The 19,009-nt window shown below is 42.9% G+C and overlaps 1 protein-coding gene across 2 annotated transcripts in view; it reads right to left on the minus strand.

Moving 5' to 3' along the window:
* SMG6 (SMG6 nonsense mediated mRNA decay factor) overlaps positions 1-19,009 on the minus strand; it is a 349,120-nt gene that overhangs the window by 294,563 nt on the left and 35,548 nt on the right. For both annotated transcript variants that reach the window (XM_069761370.1, XM_069761371.1), the window contains exons 8-10: positions 14,784-14,951; positions 3,783-3,844; positions 1,437-1,582 (exon numbers count right to left, since the gene is read on the minus strand). In XM_069761370.1, the coding sequence (XP_069617471.1) occupies positions 1,437-1,582; positions 3,783-3,844; positions 14,784-14,951 (376 nt within the window). The remainder of the gene's footprint in view (positions 1-1,436; positions 1,583-3,782; positions 3,845-14,783; positions 14,952-19,009) is intronic.

The following is a 19,009-nucleotide window of genomic DNA, read 5'->3' on the forward strand; positions in this document are numbered from 1 at the left end:
GATGTTATGCTGATTGATAGCTCTCTGTTGCCTAACTGCAGGGAGCCGGCCGTCAATCAGCATGACATCAGCAGCCATGTCCCATCAAAGTCTACAATCTTGCCTTGTCAACAGAGCAGCCCGGGAGAGGAAGAGCTGATCTGTTAATGTGCAGCTGCAGAATCGCCGGCAGCAGCAGTCTGTAGTCGCTCTGAGCCAGCGCCGGGCAACAAGACCGCTAATATGAGGAATACAGGTAGGACTAGTTTAACATTTCTTTTACCTGTATGCCCATATTAATAGGTCACATACATCCCGAGGGGTGACAGATTCCATATAAATATCTAGATATACACATAGCAAACCCCCATACGCAACTCTGCGATTAAAATATATCCCCTGATTTGAATGTGGGGAGCCCTCCTTCTGTCAGTAGAATCAATGGCATTAAAATGATAGTCCTCCCTAAATTCCTATATGCTTTGTATGATTCAGCCTCCATAGTCCCACAAAAGGTCTTTGCCATGATCAACTCCTATTTAGCATCCTTCATATGGGGCTCAAACTGAAACTGACCACTCTACAGAGGTCCAGGGATGAGGGTGGTGGCACTCCTGGACTTCATATTATACTACTTAGCTGGTCAACTTCACTTTCTACAACACTGGATAGCTAAGTATCTGCAACTAGACCCCCTTTTTAGACCTCAAGTTACTAATCAGGAGGTGTTTATCACCACCATTGTTGGTTGAAGCGGTGGTTGGTCAGAGGAGGATTGGAGCGAGGCCTTAACCTCTCCACAATATGTTTCACCAGCAAATAATAACAGGCTAATAAAAATGTACATAGTCCATCAATGTTACCTGACATCTACACGTGTTGATGTGGTATTGCCCTCCTATTGCAGACTTTTGGAAAGAGGTTCTAGTTATCCTCATCGAGATCACACAATCCCCTGAACGGCTCTGTCCTTAGGGGTGTTGTTTATTTGGAATCCTTGATGAGGAGACTTGTCCTCACCACCCTCGCACTATTCTCAGGGAAACATTGATTTTGGCTAGCAAGGCTATCACCATGAGGTGGATGGATAGAAAACCCCTGTGGATTTGACATTGGGTCAATATGGTATAAACTGCAGCTTACTATGAGAGGGTGTTATATAAAAATAGACAATGGAAGCCTTGGTTTGATTCTTCTTTGACTCGCATTAGTCTCTAGGTGATATTCTCTCATGAATTAAGTATGTGATATTTGGTGGCTGACATGGGAGTCCTGTATAGTAGACTCATGGTATGTTACGGGTAGGCTTAAATTTGCCAGACAGTATTAAAGAGCATTGAGAAATTATTTTATTCTATTATGTAACCTTGTTATGTTGTATAATCTTTAATAAAAATGAGTTGAATGAATTTTGTGTATTTTGCCATAATATATACTTACAAACATTTATTTCTTACCTTTGATCTGAGAATTGTTTACAGCAAACATATTAATAGCCATAAGCTGCAGCATCCTGGTGCTGCCAATGGGAGATGGGCTGTGCTGCAGAAGGGCTTTAAATTCCTTAAGAAGTTTTTCTGCTACAACATGGAAAGTTTCCATCCTGCAAGAAAAAACAAAGTAAAAAAAAAAAAGTTAAGCAGTACAGCGGTTCCCTACAAACATGCCCATCAGTAAAAGTCTCAGGAGTTGTCACACCGCTTTCCCAAACTCCTGAAATCCAAATCTCCTGGAATTTGAGTGACAAACTTTAATTAGGAAAAACAGAAATGCAGCTTACACATATAACCCATTTTGCTTTTAGAGGAATATATTCAAGGCGGGAAACAAAAAACATTTCTAATTCAAGGTATTTTAAAAGTATCCTCTATTAATTACAAGAGCCTAAGAGTAAACAAAAAAAATCAATACTGCCCATTCCACTTGAACATAAGTGTCACACGTACCCAATTACAGAGGTGGTACCAAGTGCACATGTGCAGTCATCACCTAACCATAGAAGCAGAGTGTGCCGCTATCCCCAACAGCTCCACAGGCCGTCAATGATGTTGTGGTGGGCACGCTTAGCCGCCATTCTACCTAAATGGGCTGTGGCAGAGAGAGTTTTGGGACACCCCACAATTAGCACATTATCAAGTATCCTACAGATAGGTGATAACTTGCTAACTTGGCACAACGATTTTAGAAGAACTGACAGCATACTATGGATAACATACTTACAATAGGTAATCAATATCAGATGGGTGCTGTGGGGCACCAGGCCGTCTGCCCTGCTGGTGCATTGCTGCTGTGGCGGTGGGCTCCGCTCCGTTAGGGCGGTAGGACCCATACGAGGTTTGCCGTGACGTGGCAGTGGGCTTCATACAGTCTGATCAGAATGTTAAACTAAGAACCTCATGTTCAGTTATATAAAGTTTTGACTAGCTGCTTTAGATCAGCGTATGACTTTTGGAGGTGCTGTCCTTTCTCTTTTTTTCAGAATATTATGACACATGTATTTAAAGGGAAATGGTTACCAGGTACAAATAGAGACCCCAATTCCATTGGTCACCTATGGCTGTCTGTTGCCATTTCAATAAAAAGGAGTGTACAGGACTAGGTGTCTTGTGTCTCCTAATCAATTGCTTTGTGTAACCCTGCCTTACTAATGATCAGCAGTTCTCTCCCAATGTACAGTGTACACAGAAAGTTGCCAAACAGTGGTATGTGCGGGTTATACAGAGCTCAGCATTCAGAGCACTGACAGATCTGCAATAGAGCAGACCAGCAAGTGACACATCGCTGGACTCCGCTCCAATGTCGTGCTGCTCTTAGATTCCTTTTAATATCTGGCTACTGCTCTTTCAGATGGTTCCTTACACATCAGATGGTCCCATACACATCGGCAGAGCTCACTTAGTAGCATCTGGCCAGTTTCATTGCTCCTGATGACAAGGTTATGCTCTTTGAGCAGTGGCTCGGTGGCCATAACTGAACTGAGAAATGCTGTACGCAACATTGTTTTTCCGTCCAGCTCAGTGTCAAGACTGATCTGGCATAAAGGGGTTCAACAGTGCAGACAAATATGTTCTTGGGGCAACAGTCTGAACCCACAAAAGCATCTCTGATATTTAATAATAATAAGAAAATATTGGTTCCTGTTGGTTAATGTAGCTAGAAGTGGTCTGGACTTAATCTGGACAGAATTATAAGCTGAACTTACTGTCCGGTTCCTTTTTAAAATGGTCTGTGTTTTATTTTTTTTAGCTAAACCAATATGATCTAATGGGGAAAAAGGTTTTACCTGGTTCTTTACATATTAACAGCAACTTGTATAAAAAGAAAAAAAAAGTCAGGCAAGCAAACATGCTGAGGGCATACATTTATATTATGTACACCCTGGTGAAGCTCAAGGCAGATGCCATGCAAGGTATTAAAGGAACCATAAGAGGCGGCTTAATATTGGGGCATCAGAAAGACCTAGATGTTTTGTTTTAATGTCTATTTAATAGAAACCCGATAGCTGTGAGAGGAGGAGGCCTGGTGACATGATCTCTAAGCCCCAGAGATGTGAGATGTGCAGATATGCAGGATGAATGATGCTTGTCTAGGGACGGACACACTCATGGCTGGTCATACTTGGGTCTGCGGCCCATCATCCCCACATCCAGCTGAGAACATCACTCCGCAGTGATGTCAGGGGAGTAGTGAGGGCGCTTCACCCATCGAGCCCTCTGCTATAAACACAGCTTGGCTGCAAAGAGGCTGACATTCCAGAGAGATGCATAATGTCGGAAAATGAGACACAGATCCAGCACACTTACCCAATCCTGGTGAAGAGCTTCCCCTGGGCATGCAGGAAGCTGAGCAGGAAGCGTTTGTTCAGCTGCATGGGAAAGAAAAAAAAAATGAAGAAAAAAAAGACAAAACAATAAAACCTTCGACATTCTGGGAAAGGAGTGGAGTCCCGGGTGCTGAAATAACCTGGCCTGGGGATGTGGGGGCGAATGGCTGTGGATGGGAAATGAATGACATGCCCTAAATCTCACACACATGCTGGGATGGGCACATGCCATTCTAAGGAGCAGAATCTGCAACCCGCCTTACAACAACACCCTCTGCCGGCTGGTAAAACAGTGTCTAATAACAAAGAAAACAGAAGGAGCCAGCAGAAAAAAAATATAAAGACCATTACCAGACATAGAAGAGAAATCAGTCACATATATACGTCCACGTCCTATAGTAAAGAGTGCTACCTGCCGGCCTACAGATATTTAGCTGCTCCTCTATCCTCAGGCTGAGGAAGAGGCCAACACAACATAGCAGTCATCAATGCAAGGTATTATCTGGTACTACAGGCCGAGCTCTAAAGCACCACTGCAGGCTTTTCTTTTTATTTCAGCACTGGAGTGGTGCCGCTAATCTAAGTTCCCTGTCACTAGCATCAAACTCACCAGCTGCTGTCTTCAGCTGCTCCCAGTGCCGCTCTGGTCCCGGGTCGCCATCTTGTGATCACAACCTTTGAATGACTGGAAGTCAGAGTCACAAGCTCCTGATGTACGTCTACGAGAGCTTCGTTAAGGCCTCGTCCTGGCTGTCATTGACTTACACCGAGTTGTGACTTCAGACTCGCCCAACAAACACTGGAGCAAACCAGCTGGTCACAAGCTGCAGAAAATGACCGGAGTGGCGACGAAAAAAAGACGACGACAGCGACTGGTAAGTAAAATACTAGAGTCAGGGAACTTAGATTAGTGACATCACTCAAGAAGTAAAATAGAAAAAAACAAAATGCTGGAATGATTCTTTAATAGTGATGTACAAGTTTGAATGCACCATAATATAGGGGATACCTTAAAGGGAACCTGTCACCCCCCTCCCTTCCCCCCCGGCGTTTGTAACTAAAAGAGCGATCTTGTGCCGCACTAATGCTGCATTCTGACAAGGTGGCTCTTTTAGTTCGGGTCCCTGGCACTGCTGCGATAATCGCTTTTGAAATTTGTCCCTCCTACCTGTGAAATCGTCCAGGGGGCAGGTCTTTCCCTCTAATCCAGACACCTCACAGCCGTCACTCATGGCCTCTGTGCGCCGGGCACCGCCTCCTCTTCCTTCATTAGCGTCCCTGGCACCTGCGCTGTAAGTTCGAAGAACAGTGCAACTGCCCCGAAAAAAAAAAATAACAGCGCAGGCGCCAATGACGCTACTGAAGGAAGTGGCTGTGGCGCCCGGCAGCAAGAGAGGCCCTGAGTGACGGATGTGAGGAGTCTGGATTAGGGGGAAAGAAATGCCCCCCGGATGATTTCACAGGTATGAGGGACAAATTTCAAAAGCGATTATCGCAGCAGTGCCAGGGACCCGAACTAAAAGAGCCACCTTGTCAGAATGCAGCATTAGTGCTGCACAAGGTGGCTCTTTTAGTTACAAATGCCAGGGGGAGGTGACAGGTTCCCTTTAAGGATCGCAGGTGGTCAGACCACTGGAACCCGTTCCAGTTCACTGGGATTTGACTCCAGACCTATCCACCAATCAGCAGTTTGAAGAAGCAAGGATCTCCTGTGCTTTATGTGTCCTATTCATTCCTTACCAGGCGCAGCTCTTGCACATTCATGTGCATAATATTAGAGATCATTACAGATCTGTCCACTCAAATCAATGGGATCGAGTTTTAAAGGGAATCTGTTAACAGGTTTTTGCTATGTAATCTGAGGACAGCATGAGGTAGCAGATGAGGCACAAAGATTTTCAGGAATATGTCACTTATTAGGCTGCGTGCTGTTTCCATACAATGAAGCTTTTATCACCAGGAAAAAAAAAATCACAGCCCTGACCAATGCTCATGCAAGCCCCGGTCCGACCCCCTAGGATAAGCAGTTCACTAGTAAGCAGAGCTGTGGAGTCGGTAAGTCAAAACCATCGACACAGACTGACTCCTCAATTTCCCTGACTTCCAACTCCAAATCCACGACTCCGAAGCACTGCCCCACTACTGAGCATGTATATAAAGTGCAGCACAGATTCATCTCAACCAAAAGCTGAGATCCTTAGATCAGGAACCCAACAGACATTTATAGGACATTTCATAACATTCTGCATTCTACTACTGTACCCAATGTAATATATATTTTAGGAGTCGGACCATTTTATACCGACTCCACCAAAATGGACACTGACTCCACAACTCCGACTCCACAGCCCTGCTATTAAGTCAATAAACAATGTACACAGAAAGATGAGGGCTGGGGGTCATTTTTCTGAGCTCTGCCACAGGCTACATCTAAGAACTCTGCACCCAGTAAACTAAGTGACACATTGCAGGAATCAAGGTTTCTTTTACAACATTATGCTTCTCTCAGATGAGCGAGTAAAAACCTGGTGACAGATTCCCTTCAAAATCAACACCTGCTGCTAAAAAATTAAGGAATCAGCGCAGGTGGGAGAGCTGCAGCCATTTCACCCAGAGCTTGTGTGTGTCCAACGCTTGTCTCGTCCACATAAATCTAATAATGATGGACTACCCTAAGGCTAGAAGCATCAATTTTATATTGCGGGACAACCTCTTTAAGGCTACTTTCACACTAGCATCGGACACGGCCCGTCGCAGTGCGTCGGGCCGAGGTTCCGACGCTAGCAGTGAATGCGCCGCACAACGGGGGCAGCGGATGCATTTTTCCTGCGCATTCGCTGCCCCATTGTAAGGTGCGGGGAGGTGGGGGCGGAGTTCTGGCCGCGCATGCGCGGTCAGAAATGGCGGACCGTCGGCAGCAAAAAACATTACATGTAACGTTTCTTGCTCCCGGCGGTTGGCCACAACATGGCGCAACCGTCGCACGACGGTTGCGACGTGTGTCAATGCGTCGCAATGCGTCGCTAATGTTAATATATGGGGCAAAAACGCATCCTGCAAACAACTTTGCAGGATGCGTTTTTCCCATAAACGACGCATTGCGACGTATTGCAAAAAAAACGCTAGTGTGAAAGTAGCCTAACCCTTCACCCCGAAATCTGTTTTCACCTTCCTGACCAAGCCAATTTCTTCAATTCTGACCACTGTCACTCTATGAGCTAATAACTCTGAAATGTTTCAACATATCCCAGTGATTCTGACACTATTTTTTTTTTTTTTTAAGTGACACATTATACTTTATAGTAGTGGTAAATTTAGCTCAATATTTTTGTGTTCATTCGTGAAAATATCGGAAATTTGGTGAAAATTTCACAATTTTTAATTTTTATGGGCTTAAACCAGGAAATTGTACCACATAAAAGTTAATAATTGCCACATCTCTACTTTACATCACCATCATTTTTTTTTTTTAAAACCTTTTTGGTTAGTAAGTTAGAAGGGTTAAAACTATCAACTATTTCTCATTTTTCAAACAAAAATTACAAAACCATTTGTTTTTATTTATTTTTTTTAAGGTACCACTTCCAAAGTTCTCAAAAATATTACATTATCCAAAAAAAATGTTGCTTTAGCACCAAATTTTTGATTTTCCCAAGGGTAACAGGAGAAAATGGAAATTTGTTGTGCAATTTCTCTTGAGTACGCCGATACCCCAAAAGTGGTGAAAAACTACTGTTTAGGCGCACTGCCGAGTTCTGAAAAGAGGGAGTGAAGTTACGTTTACGTTTGCAAAGCCCCTGATGTGTCTAAAAAGTGGAAACCCCTGACATTTTGGAAACTACACCCTTCAGGAATTTATCTAGGTGTGTGGTGACCATCTTCAACCCACAGGTGCATCAAATAATTTTATAACGTTTAGCCGTGAAAATAAAAATGAAAAGCTTCTGACCACATACTGGGGTATTGGCCAACTCAGGAGAAATTGTGCAACAAATTGAACCATTTATTTTCTCCGTTTACCCTTGTGAAAATGAAACATCTGGGGCTAAAGCAACATTTTGATGCACAGTACAAAGCTCAGAAGTGAAGGAGCGCCACATTTTAGTGCAAATTTTGCCGTTATGGTTTGCAAATGCCATGTCACATTAGCAGAGACCCTGAGGTGCCAGAACAGCAGAACCCTCCCAAAAGTGACCCCATTTTGCACTCCTCAGTTATTTAATCTAAGGGTGCAGTGACAACACAGGTGTGTCACAGAACCTTATACCATTGGGTGGTGAAGAAAAAAATAATTACATTACCATGAAAATTTTGTTTTAGCTCCAGATTTTACAATTTCACAAGAGGAAATCAATAAAAATGGCACCAAAATTTGTTGCACAATTTCTGCTGAACGTGGCAATACCCCATATGTGGCTGTACAGTACTGCTTAGTCATGTGGAGAGTCAGGAGGGATGGAGCGCTATTTGACTCTTGAAGCACAGATTTTTCTATGATAGTTTGTGGACTCCATATACAGAGCCCCCAAGTGGCAGGAAAGCATAATCACCCCCCTCAAGTGACCACCTATTTTGACAATTTTGACTCCATGGGTGTTTTCCAGAAACAAACCGCAACAGATGTTGGTTAGTGAAAATTGAAAATATGCTGTCGTAGTGCCCAGCTTTTGCTTCTGGAGACATGCACACGTAAAATAAGCGGGCTCTTATTGCTACAGTACTGACAAATATGTGGACATTAAATGTGGTTTAGGCACATTTAGAAAGGAGAGGGACATTTGGATTTGGGAGTGCAGAATTCCCTTGCTATCTTTTGGGGGGAGGCATTTAGCTTTTCCAGAGCCTTTGTGTTACCAGTAGCATACAAGCTACAAGGACCCAAGTGGGGACTATATGGATGGAGTTGAAGTTTTTATTGGGAACATTTTACATAACATTTGGGATCACATTTATCCAGTGCTCTACGCTGAGCACTTATATCGAGGCTTTCATCTAAATTTCCTAATGACAAGATTTTGATGAGACGCCCAGTAACTATCATGAGGCAGAAGAGTTACCGTATTTTCTGGTGTATAAGATGACTGGGCGTATAAGACGACCCCCAACTTTTCCATATAAAATATGGAATTTGGGATATACCCACCGTATAAGACGGGGGTCATCTTATATGCCCAGTCATCTTATACGGCCTGTGGTTCCCAGGGTCTAGAGGAGAGGAGACTCTCCTTCAGGCCCTGAGATCCATATTCATGTAAAAAATAAAGAATAAAAATAAAAAACATGGATATACTCACCCTCGAACGGTCCCTGGCTCACAGCGCTGCTAGCGTCTGCCTTCGTTCCTAAGAATGGAGAGAGTGAAGGACCTTCGATGACGTCGCGGTCACATGAGCGGTCCTGACCTGACCGCGACGTCATAGAAGGTCCTTCACTCTCTCCATTCTTAGGAACGGAGGCAGACGCTAGCAGTGCTGTGAGCCAGGGGCCGTCCGAGGGTGAGTATATCCATGTTTTTTATTTTTATTCTTTATTTTTTACATGAATATGGATCCCAGGGCCTGAAGGAGAGTCTCCTCTCCTCCAGACCCTGGGAACCACATGCCGACATCCAGGATCGCTTCCTGCACACGCCGTACCCGGCGTATAAGACGACCCCTGACTTTTGGGACAATTTTTAGGGGTCAAAAAGTCGTCTTATACGCCGGAAAATACGGTACTACTGAACTCCGTCTGGCCTCTGTTCAGCAGTGCACAAAACTGTAGTCGACTGCGCCTAAAAAGACTGACCACGCCGCATCGTAGGTCAGACAGCATCCAGTGTGACTCCATCTGCCTCATTATAGGGAATCTTCCGCCAGGGGCTCAGTCTGAATCACGTATTTCAGGGATTTACATGGAAAGCCCTGTGTAAGCGCTCAGCACAGAGCGCAGGATAAATGTGAGCCGAGCCTTACTGCGATCTTTGGGAGGCAGAATTAACAAATCAATAGTACATCAAGAATTGGATTTATTTTTTACACCATTTCTCGTATGGTATAAGTGATTAAACGACTTTATTCTTGAGGTCGGAGCAACTACAGTGATATCAGATTTGTCTTGTTTTTATATTTTGCTGCTTTTAGACAATACAAACAATTTTATAAGCAAAAAAATGGTTTGTGCATCGCTATATTCTGAGAGCTATAGCTTTTTTATTTCTCCACTGATTGAGCTGTTTGACAGTTTGTTTTTTGCAGGACAATATAATATTTTCAGCTATACTATTTTTATTTACATTTACATTTTTGGTAACATTTTATTCCACTTTTTGCATGCCAGTATGATGAAAAAGCAACTTTTGACTCACCACCCCCAACCCCCCCCCCCCCCCCCAGTGTTCACTGAAGGGGTTAACTACTGGGACAAATTTATAGGTCGTTCCGGACACGAAGATCCCAAATATGGGTACTTTTTTGTTTCTTCATCTTTTTTTCCTTGCCCCAGGATGAGATATTAATTTTCCCTGCGCCAATTTAACATTCTGCAATGGAGGGCATTAGATCTGTGCATCGCACACAGACAGGAGGGCATGTCAGCTCATACTCTGAGCAGGAGCTTACAGGCCACCGTACGGGTGGCACCGTGGCCATCTTTCGGTTCAGGTTCACTATGGAGAGCAGTGGCACAACGCGATCGCAACTGCCGACTGGAGCAGAGAGGGAGCTTCCTCCCTCTGATATGCCAATCAATGTCGCTGTCACTATTGGCAGCGGCAGAAAAGTTAAATGCCAGCGATCGGCTATGATATATAGCGGACATCAGTTGATAATCGCGCTGGCTCTGCACTGGCGGTTTGTGGGAACGCATCTTCTGTGGCTCGCGGATGTCGTGAAGCGGTTAAAGGGAAGCTCATAAGATGAATATTTCACAGGATTTATTAATGACTGTATTATTAATTGATGAAGGTGAGCTGCCATCAACATAAAATCTTTATGATTTATACACTAAGTAAATAGTATTAGGCTAGAACTTTACCAAGGGCTAAAAGAAATCAATTGATGCCCTGACATAGTAGGGGTGTTACAGACGCTAAAAAGCAGCCACCCCCTTGGGCCACGCCTGCGGTCTGACACCTGCAAAATCCTACATGCAGGCACAAGGCACCAAATAAGGGAAGGATTGTGCGCAGCGGCCCCGGGAAGAAATTGTGTCTTAAGATGAAATTTCAATACTTGAGTTTTGGACGTAAATTTCTGTATCTGCTCTTTCTCAAGCCAGAGTCTGCTTTAAGCCTCCAACACGAAAAGCGAGAGGAAGAGAGGCAGCCGAGATGTAAGGATCCCTGGGAATCCAGGATACATCCCGCAGAGAGGGACACAGAATGGACATCCAGGGGGAGGGAGAGTAAAAACAACTAAACACAAGACACCCGGAAAAAGGCTGCTCAAAGGCTTCCGTTAGGTAAAAAAAAATCAGTAAACATAGTGTAGGGGAAGAATGCCTAAATAATGACGACGTGTAGCTTATGTGTGCACATCATACAAACAACACATTGCATCTTGGTCACCAAAAGCGTATATGTGAAGAAATCACAAAAAAGCCTTCAAAACGTTTGAATCATTAATGAACCCCACCTTACATCAAAAGCTAAGATCACCAATCTCGCAAGATGCAGCGCACATTCATGCGAGACAAATAAAGGGGTCTTAAGGAGTGATGCCCTTTTGCTGTGTAGGATGGCAGCCTAGGACTGAAAGGTGAATATTAGTGATGAGCGAACGCAAGGCATTATCTGAGCATGCCGTGTGTGAACACGGTCGTCCACATGCTCAAAAAATATGTTTGCGTCCCCGCTGCTGTTCGACAGCCGCAAAACATGCAGGGATAGCTTGTTTGTTAGGCAATCCCTGCATGTGTTGCTGCTGTCAATCATCCACGAGACATGCAGCCGCGGGGACTTCACTATATTTCTGCAGCATGCCGAAGACACTCTTTAAGCATACGAGGATGCTCGGATAACACCTTATCAAAACACGTTTGCTCATCACTAGTGACTATACATTTCTCATATATAGTCTGCCTACCTGGTGCCCTCCCGGTTTGCAAGACTGCCACAGCAGTGGTAATGGAAAATAAATGAGCAGCATGAAGAAGACCTCTGAGGATATCCTGTACCACAGAACAGGAAAAGCAAGAGAGGTAAGGTTTAGACCAATGCACCCACATGTCCAGCAGCAGCCATCTTGGATGCAGGGGGAACAGTAAACCAAGAACAGGAGGCAGCGGGAGACAAAAAGGGGAGCACTGGGTAGTGAGACTATGTTAGAAACGTATAGTCACTTTTCAGTCCCAGGGTGGAGGGTCATGTCAAGTAGACATGCCGAAGGGTATGTTCACACACTGCATTTTATGTGCCAGAAAAATGAATCCGTTTCCTAAAATCTCATGAATAAAATGGGATAAGAAATGCATTAAAAAAAAGCACAAAACCAAACAAAAAATAATCAAAAATGTAGTATTCTATGCAGTGTTATTTCTGCCAACACTCCAGTATTTGCAGCATATTCTCGAACAATCCTGAACATATGCATATACCCTTATGTACATGTACATACACTTCTAGTCCATAAAAGTAAAAAAAAAAGGTCTTCAAACCATATAACCAAAAAATGTGACTGCATTTCACTGTGAAGATGACCGACATCTACAGGTAAAACAAGTGCCAAGTATCTGTTCTAGTCTGTGCGTGGATCTGCCGATTGGTACCAGTGATAGCGTCCATAGAAAAGTGAGTGGTACTAACCAAATTAATGTTAGTAGTTAAAATTAGAAAAGAAAAAAAGAAAATATTAAAAAAGAATTCAATTATTGTTTGTTTACAATGAAAACAATAAACTAAGCAAAAGGGGCTGCTGTTTTGACTCTGCATAATCATCACATTGAGCAGCTGAGATGAGACGGTCGCACGGTGCAGACTTGGTGCTGACATTTCCCCTCCTGTCCCATTTATCTGCATCAGGTTTGGGATAGATTTTCTGCATATGTTTCTGCAAGGAATCTGCCTTACATGTATGCGCCCTATCGCTGACAGTTCTTACACCTTAGGACCCGAGACGGCTATTTTGAACCCCAACGTCAATGCAGATCTTTAAAAAAAAAACATAGAAAAAGCTTTTGAATTGGTTTGGTGAGAACTTGCTTGCAGTGAGCAGTGTGTGCGCTTTCATCAGCTGAGCAGCTGTGTTGTGGCCAGGTCTGAGGCTCACGTAATAAGTCACATCGAGGTCAGTGTAGGGGGACAGACATGGCACGGTGGATGGAAGAGGAAGTGGGTATGCTCTGGTGAGTCACACCAGGCCCTGCGCATGGTGGAAGTCACGTCGCACTCGCACACACGCTGGGAAAGTGGTTTTCGGCTTTAACCAGCTACAACGAAACAGGGCACCTTATTTCCTCTACTCTGTAGTTCCTCTAAAAGCAAACCAGCACACACGCAATCAGGCTATGGCTGCCTGGCAACCGGCCGCAGCTTGTAAATAAATATGGGCACCAATGCTGCAAGCAACTGCGGCACGAAACGGGAGAAGTAGCCGTGCAGAGCCCCCCGGATAGACCTGTTACTTACACTTATGGCCAAGAATAATCTGCACAGAAAGAACATGAGATTTGATGATCTGACTTTTTTTTTTTTTTAAACACCCCAAAACTATGGGATGCATGATGGACAGGATCGCGCAGCCCCACCCACAATGTTACAAGCGCTTAATTTGCATATTAACACGTTTGTCTGCTAAAACTATCCAGAGAATTTTTAAACTAAATGGGTCTTCTTGTAGTGCAATCCCCCCCGACAAGGGCCTGAGCTTACCTTGCTGTGGATCTCAGATCCGGCAGACAATATTAAGCAATAACTGTGTATAATTCTCTTATGACCCGACTGTAGTAGCGGCCATGCAGAGATCAGGCACGGCCGTCCACAGAGGAACACGGCACCACCCGGTGGCCAAAGATACAAACTGCACTAACCTTTACACAAGATCAAAGCTGTGAAATACTACAATAGTACCGTGAGAGCCGCATTCAAAAATAATAATAATAATCTACTTTTATTTCGTAAGACTACTGAGGTCACACAGTGATATTTATAAAATAAATCTCTGGTAGACTAAGAATTAGTCCTAGGATGATGATGTCTGTAAAGTGCTCAGGAATTAATGGCGCTATTGCCATTTTCACGTATAGTGAAAATGTGTTGGATTTTTCCTGCTGAGCTTTTTTTAGGCAGAATATCTTCTGCATTTCACGATCCAAGCAAAGTGGATGTGATGTCATGAAAAATCTTGCCCTGTGTGGATCTAAAGACGCTGTTGAACTGTGGTGTATTTTCATCTATAGGCCTTTATGGAGAGCCTGGAAAAAACGCATCTACAAAAAAAAAAAAAAGTGGGGAATCAAAGCTTTTCTGTACTATAAAAAACACAGATTCAATTCTGCAATAACAACCTCAACAAATAAAGGGGAAAAAATGCAGAAAAACAACAACCAGAGAAGATTCTTATCGCGTAGTTTAGCGTCGACACCTGCAGAAAACATGCAGATGAAAAGCAATAGAAAAAAAACACAGCATTTACACTAGGTGTGAACACGGCTATAGAGTTGTAGTATCAGAAACAACAACATTCACTAAACATCTCAATGGTCAGAGGGCTAAAAAGAACGTTCCTGGTTTCACAAAGTCACAGACACATGTTCCTGGCCAGTCAGTAACTCTGGAAAGTGACGCAGTCTGTGACCCCAGATCTCAGAGATGCCGAGAGGGATCAGATCATATGACGACATCTGAGTTCATCTTTTCTGGCTTGACACTTTGGAAAGGTGACATTGCACGGTGGGTGCAACTACAAGCACTGGTATCACAGATATACAGCGACTGGTTAACTTTAAGGATGCAAAAAATAATAGAATACATGTAAGTGCACAGGATACAATAATCAATACTCACATCACTAGGGCTAAGACTTTCAACGCCATCAGTCCCAGGGCTGCTGCCTCTGGGACCCCCTCCTCGTGTCGGGTGGATCCAGACCTCCATTCGGGTGGAATCATCGGTGGGATTACGATGAGAGTTGGCATCCGCATCCTTTTTTGGTTTCTGTTCCATTTGCTCGGCCTAAATTGCAGTAAAGATATAATTTAATACAACACTATTGCAATTATTAACCTCTTAATTCTGGAGACAATTTTTAAAATTTATTTTTCTTTTAAATATTTTTCAATTTTTTCATTACTTTTCTTTTTTATCTTAGTCCCCTGTACCACATGCCACAATACTTCAGTATTCCAGGATACAGTTCAGTTCTTAGGTGGAAAGAAGGCACAAGTTCACTGAGTTCAGTGTATACTTTAACATGCTACTCCAGAGGAAGGCAAAAACACCATGAGGCAGACGTTAATTGCCCCATATTAGGGGAAAAATTCCACAAACACCAATTAGACAAGTTCTCTGGATTAACGTTTCATCACAGACTCTAGAACCCATATAGCCTGCAACGTTATATTCCTCAGAAAGTCATCCAGGTCCAGCTTAAACTTGAATCAAAATTTACACCACTTAGTAGAAGATGGCTTCATATTCTCACTGCTGTTACAGTAAAGAATCAGTGTCTGTGATGTTGATTTAAGATCATTTATTGTCACAGTTGTCGCCCACACTGCCTTGAAAAGTATTCATACTACATGAACTTTTCCAATTTTTTCACATTACACCCACAAACTTAAAAGGGTTATTCACTACTAGGACAACCCCTTCTTGATCAAAATGTTTGTCCCCCATAAAATAATAAAGCCTATACTCCCCTCCCGTGCTGATGCCGTTCCCATAGTGTCGCCATTCGCTCTCCCCGGGGCGGTATTGTGACACGTGATGCCGGCACCAATCAGCGCTGGCGTCACTGTCTCCGCCTTTGGAGAAATCCACCATGAAGAGGAAGAGCGGGCTACAGCTGAACTCTGACTTACTCTTCCTGCTCAATTCAACAGGAGGCGGGGACAGTGACGCCAGTGCTGATTGGGCGCCGGCATCATGTGTCACTTCACCGCATGACAGCCCCAGGGAGAGCGAGTGCAGATACCGTGGGAACGGCGCCGGCGCAGGAGGCGAGTATAAGCTTTATTATTTTATGGGGTCAAGGGAGGGGTATGTGAAGAAGTTGTTCAAGTAGTGCACAACTTCTTTAAATGTATTTTATTGGGATTTTATATAATACTAGATGGCAGCCCGATTCTAAAGAATCGGGAGTCTAGAATCCATATATACTTTATTTATTCAAATGTAAGAATAATACAATTAATAAATAATAGTAAGAAAGAACAAAAAATGGCTGCACTCACCAGCTCTTGACAATTCTTGTTATTTAAGGTACAGTTACACAGGATCCATGAACATGCTTATGAGGGGAGGGATGAAAGACATCAGACGACAACTTTGCGTGTTGTGGCAAATGCCACAACAACGGTTCTTTGCTTAAGAACAATGTCAGGTAGTAGGAAAATACCCAGTTAATAATAGGCAATAGTTCTTTGCAGGAATGCAGATATTAATAAATAGGCAGTTTATATTGCAGAGAAATTGCTGGGCAATAATGGACAATGTCCTTATGTGGCAAATAATAGAGCAATATACCCAATGTGGCAAAGAAGAGGTTAATAAACGGCAGTCTCTCAGTATAACAGTCAGTGAATAATAGGCAGTATATGGAGAAAACACCAAACAAAAGTTCAAAATTGGTGTGAAAATGTCACTGAACCACTTCACAACTAAATATATATAGTTTTGGTAAATGGTATTATCATTTTTTTGACGAAATTCGGCAGGAGCTTGAAGAGCAACGTCACTGGGCCCGCCTCCACGCAGTAGAAACTTGCTGTGAGGTAAAAATTCAAAAATCACACCAAAATGGCGGGCGGAGTGTGTCACAGTACGGCACGTTTCTGATTGGTCGCTCGCAGCAGGCGGCAACCAATCAGACACTAGACACTGTTGACGTCACTTATCTCCGGACATTAGCTCCGGACATTATCTCCGGACAGGAAGTTGGCACAAATTGCAGGAAGTAGTATTCTAGGCAATTATATATTAGATACTAACACAAAGTATCATGTATTTTTGCAAAGTAAAGGAAACGATACATGGTTTTCCAAATATTTTAAAAATATAAATCTGAAGCCAGTGACGTGGAGTTGTATTCCGCCCCTGAGTCAATACTTTGTAGGACCACCTTTCACTGCAATTACTGCTTCAAGTTACTTGCAGGAAGTCTCTACCAGCTTTGCACATCTAGAGTCTGTATGCTTTGCCCGCTCTTCTCTGGGGTGTATGCCATCCTGGCCTGGTGATTTGTCAACTATAGCGATTTTCTGGCGGCTCCGTACTGCCTGCTGGGTTATGCAGGCGACATTTCAAGGAGAATTTATAGAATTCATGTGACCAGTCTTAAGATTTTCTTGTATAAATGCAGTAGAGAAGGAGGCATTTTGTAGAATTGCTTTTCCCTCACCCACTTCCATCATTTCACCCAGATTATTTTTGAGTCTCCTACTTTTTACACAGTCTAAGAATATTTCTAGATTACTTCCTTTCTTTATCAATGAGTCGCTGTCTCAATTGTGCTGCCTTGATTTTTCTCTTGCTTTTTTTTTGTAATTTATTGTGCCCCTTAAAGCTCCATTCAGCCATATTCGCTTTCTTCTATTTCTATCTTATTCCAATTGAGCATATGTTGGGCGCAGGTTTATAACAATTCCCCATTTGTTTTGAGTACTTTTAATGTCAAGGACATCACCCCAGTTTATTGCACTAAGATCAACTCTTCCTGAAGTTTAATGTCCTTGAAGCACCTCTACTATACATCTTATTAAAGGATAAGTGAAGAATTATTATTTTGTGATCGATCACTATTATCCAGGTGTCCCCCCAACCCATACACTTGACATTCTGTCTATCCTATTGGTTAAAATAAGTTTGAGAAGTGACCCCACCCCCGTTGGATCCTGAACCAGTTGTGAAAGATAACGGTCTTTATATTGTCAAAAACCTGTCTCCTTTGCTGGAGCTGAAGGTTTCTGCTCCACAATTTATATCAGGCTAGTTCAAGTCTCCAATAATGAGTTCTTCCTGATAAAGCTGAGAGGGATGAGCTTTATTCTCATTTGCACAAGGAAAGACTAGAAGCAATGGGATGAGAGACATTAGAAAAAACATTTGACAGTGAGGGGGATCAATGAGTGGAACAGGCTGCCACGAGAGGTGGCGGGTTCTTGAGCTCTTTTCAGTGTTTCCATGCACCTTTTTACCACACATATGCACTTTTTCCCCGTCATCTATCCTGTAGTTATGTGCTATACTAAAGTGCGAATAGATAAATGGCTGCACTCAATTGTACTAAAGCAAGGGAATGTGTGATACATGACATGTGAATAGCATAATGGCTTGTGAAATATATGAAAATACACGAGATGCTTAGCACATCCGATCCATGAGGTTACCTTGACTTTGGTGGATGGGCTCACATTTTTTGGCCAAATTTTGTGCTAAGCATCTCATGTGTGTTTGCATAGATTTCACCAGCCATTATGCTATTCACATTTCAGGTATCACACATTCCCTTGCTTTAGTCTGAGTGCAGCCATTTATCTATTTGCTATGTAAGTTGTTGTTGGTTAGCACCAGTTCAGACTAGTTCTCTGTTCAGTCAGTTTACCATTACTTGCTATACTAAAGTGATTATATTTTTTATTACATTTTGGACTTTGCGATTGTTCTTCCTTTCCTTTTTCATGTCTCTCCTTATGACGACCTGTCCATTATAGTCCGATACCTTATATACTGACAATGCTACCATCACTGTTGTTGACTAATCTTAACCGTAGCCTTATCAATCCCATACTCCCATCATTTTTTCAATAAGGATAGTATGAGATACTTTATCAAATGCTTTGCTGAAGTCGAGATATACTATATCTACTGCATTTCCCTGATCAACCCAGTCAGTGATTCCATCATAGAAAGAAATTAGATTAGTCTGGCATGACTTGTTTGCTGCAAACCCATGCTGGCTCCGGTTAATTACTGTATTCTTATCTAAGTACTTACATACATGCTATGCTGTTTAATAATTTGCTCAAAGATCTTTCCTGGTATGGAAGGCTCACTGGCCTGTAATTTACTGG

This window comes from Ranitomeya imitator, chromosome 3 (assembly GCF_032444005.1).
Source record: "Ranitomeya imitator isolate aRanImi1 chromosome 3, aRanImi1.pri, whole genome shotgun sequence".
Classification (NCBI taxonomy): domain Eukaryota; kingdom Metazoa; phylum Chordata; class Amphibia; order Anura; family Dendrobatidae; genus Ranitomeya; species Ranitomeya imitator.